General features: G+C 29.5%; 1 protein-coding gene across 1 annotated transcript in view; it reads left to right on the top strand.

Annotated features, from left to right (window-relative positions):
- Window positions 1-450, top strand: part of LOC106461177 (nuclear nucleic acid-binding protein C1D-like) — a 15,198-nt gene extending 14,748 nt beyond the window's left edge. Inside the window, exon 6 of the mRNA XM_013920972.2 lies at window positions 249-450. Within this exon, the coding sequence (XP_013776426.1) occupies window positions 249-382 (134 nt within the window). The 3' untranslated portion in view covers window positions 383-450. The remainder of the gene's footprint in view (window positions 1-248) is intronic.
- The last annotated feature ends 947 nt before the right edge of the window (window positions 451-1,397 follow it).

Genomic DNA, 1,397 nt, shown 5'->3' with positions numbered 1-1,397 from the left:
GTTTGGGGTTTAAAAAAATACCCAGATACTTTGATTTTTAGCAGATATTTACATTAATTGTTTGAGAAATAGTTATATGGTGTTTAAAATCATGAAGAGTCAAACTTTCTTTTAAATATTTATCTTTTGTTATTGTGAGCTGAATTGATAGGATAGAATTTTAAGTGTAGAAATAAAGATTACTTACAAATATGATTGTTTTCTTTTAAAATGTATTGAAAGTTTGTTAAATTTTCATTATTAAACAGGAGAGCAAAAGAATAAGGAACAGCACAAGAGAAAAAAAAAACATTCTGGAAAATGCCACAATAAAAAAAAAAGTAATGTAGCTCATGGATTTTATTTTCAATATGTGTGGATTTATATATATACATGTAAATAGTTTTCACTTTCTTGTATGACTGTACCAGAAAATAAAACTTTGTTCTATATAAAGCATTCAAAATGTTATTTGCATCAGTTGTAAGTTTTTAAAATAGTGTCTCTGAGTCCATATAAACAAAAAGAACCAGTAAAATGCCTCGGTGTATTGTGCAAAAAACGTGTTATAAATCTAGTTCAATACGACTGTTTTAAGAACATCAGTTGTGTAAAAATGTTCATGTATATTTTCCTTGAGGGGATGGAAATTGTGGAAGTCATAGGCTGCTAGATCAGGACATTATGCAGGATGGGGAAGAACTATACATCATAACTTCTCAATTGAAGTTGTTAAATGAAAAGCCATATAGGACCCGACATTATCGTTTTACAAGAGAACATCTTGCAGTAAATGGATACCGACTTATTAATCTGATAATTTGTTAGCCACAATTCACTCACAGCTCTTCTATGTATGGGAAAAAAACTGTTCCTCACTGATTATGATTGTAATATTATTAAACAATCGGTGACTTTGTTATAATCTATGCTCTTGTTTATATATAGCAATAATACAATCTTGTCCTCTAAAGATTGCCATATGAAAGCACTATAACAGATGCTTCCTTCACTTTCTACTCAAACATTAAACTTCAGTGAAAGGAAAAAAAAAGAATTTGTGAAGAAAGTAGAGGCCCTAATCAATTCTTTAATTCACTACTCCCTCTGCAGTAGCCGTCAGATTTGATATAGGCCTTTCTCATTATTAGTAGAAAACTGATTGAGAATGTGCATGAGTGAACTTGATATAGTCTACCTGTTGTGAACTCACAATTTTTGCACATTTTTTGTTATTAAATGCAAAAAACAAAACTAAAAAAAATTAATATTTTAATTTCCTTTCATTCAGAGAATATTTTTAGTAGTATATCTTGCAGGCATGTTTTAACCAAATTCTAAGAACTTAGATGTATTTATATAATTGCCCACCTAAACTAGTTAAAATGTAACCCCGGCTCCAATATTGATAGGCATTA

The sequence above is a fragment of the Limulus polyphemus genome, unplaced genomic scaffold (assembly GCF_000517525.1).
Source record: "Limulus polyphemus unplaced genomic scaffold, Limulus_polyphemus-2.1.2 Scaffold909, whole genome shotgun sequence".
Classification (NCBI taxonomy): domain Eukaryota; kingdom Metazoa; phylum Arthropoda; class Merostomata; order Xiphosura; family Limulidae; genus Limulus; species Limulus polyphemus.
The sequence above is the reverse complement of the archived record's forward strand: the minus strand, read 5'-3'. Positions and strand labels throughout refer to the sequence as shown.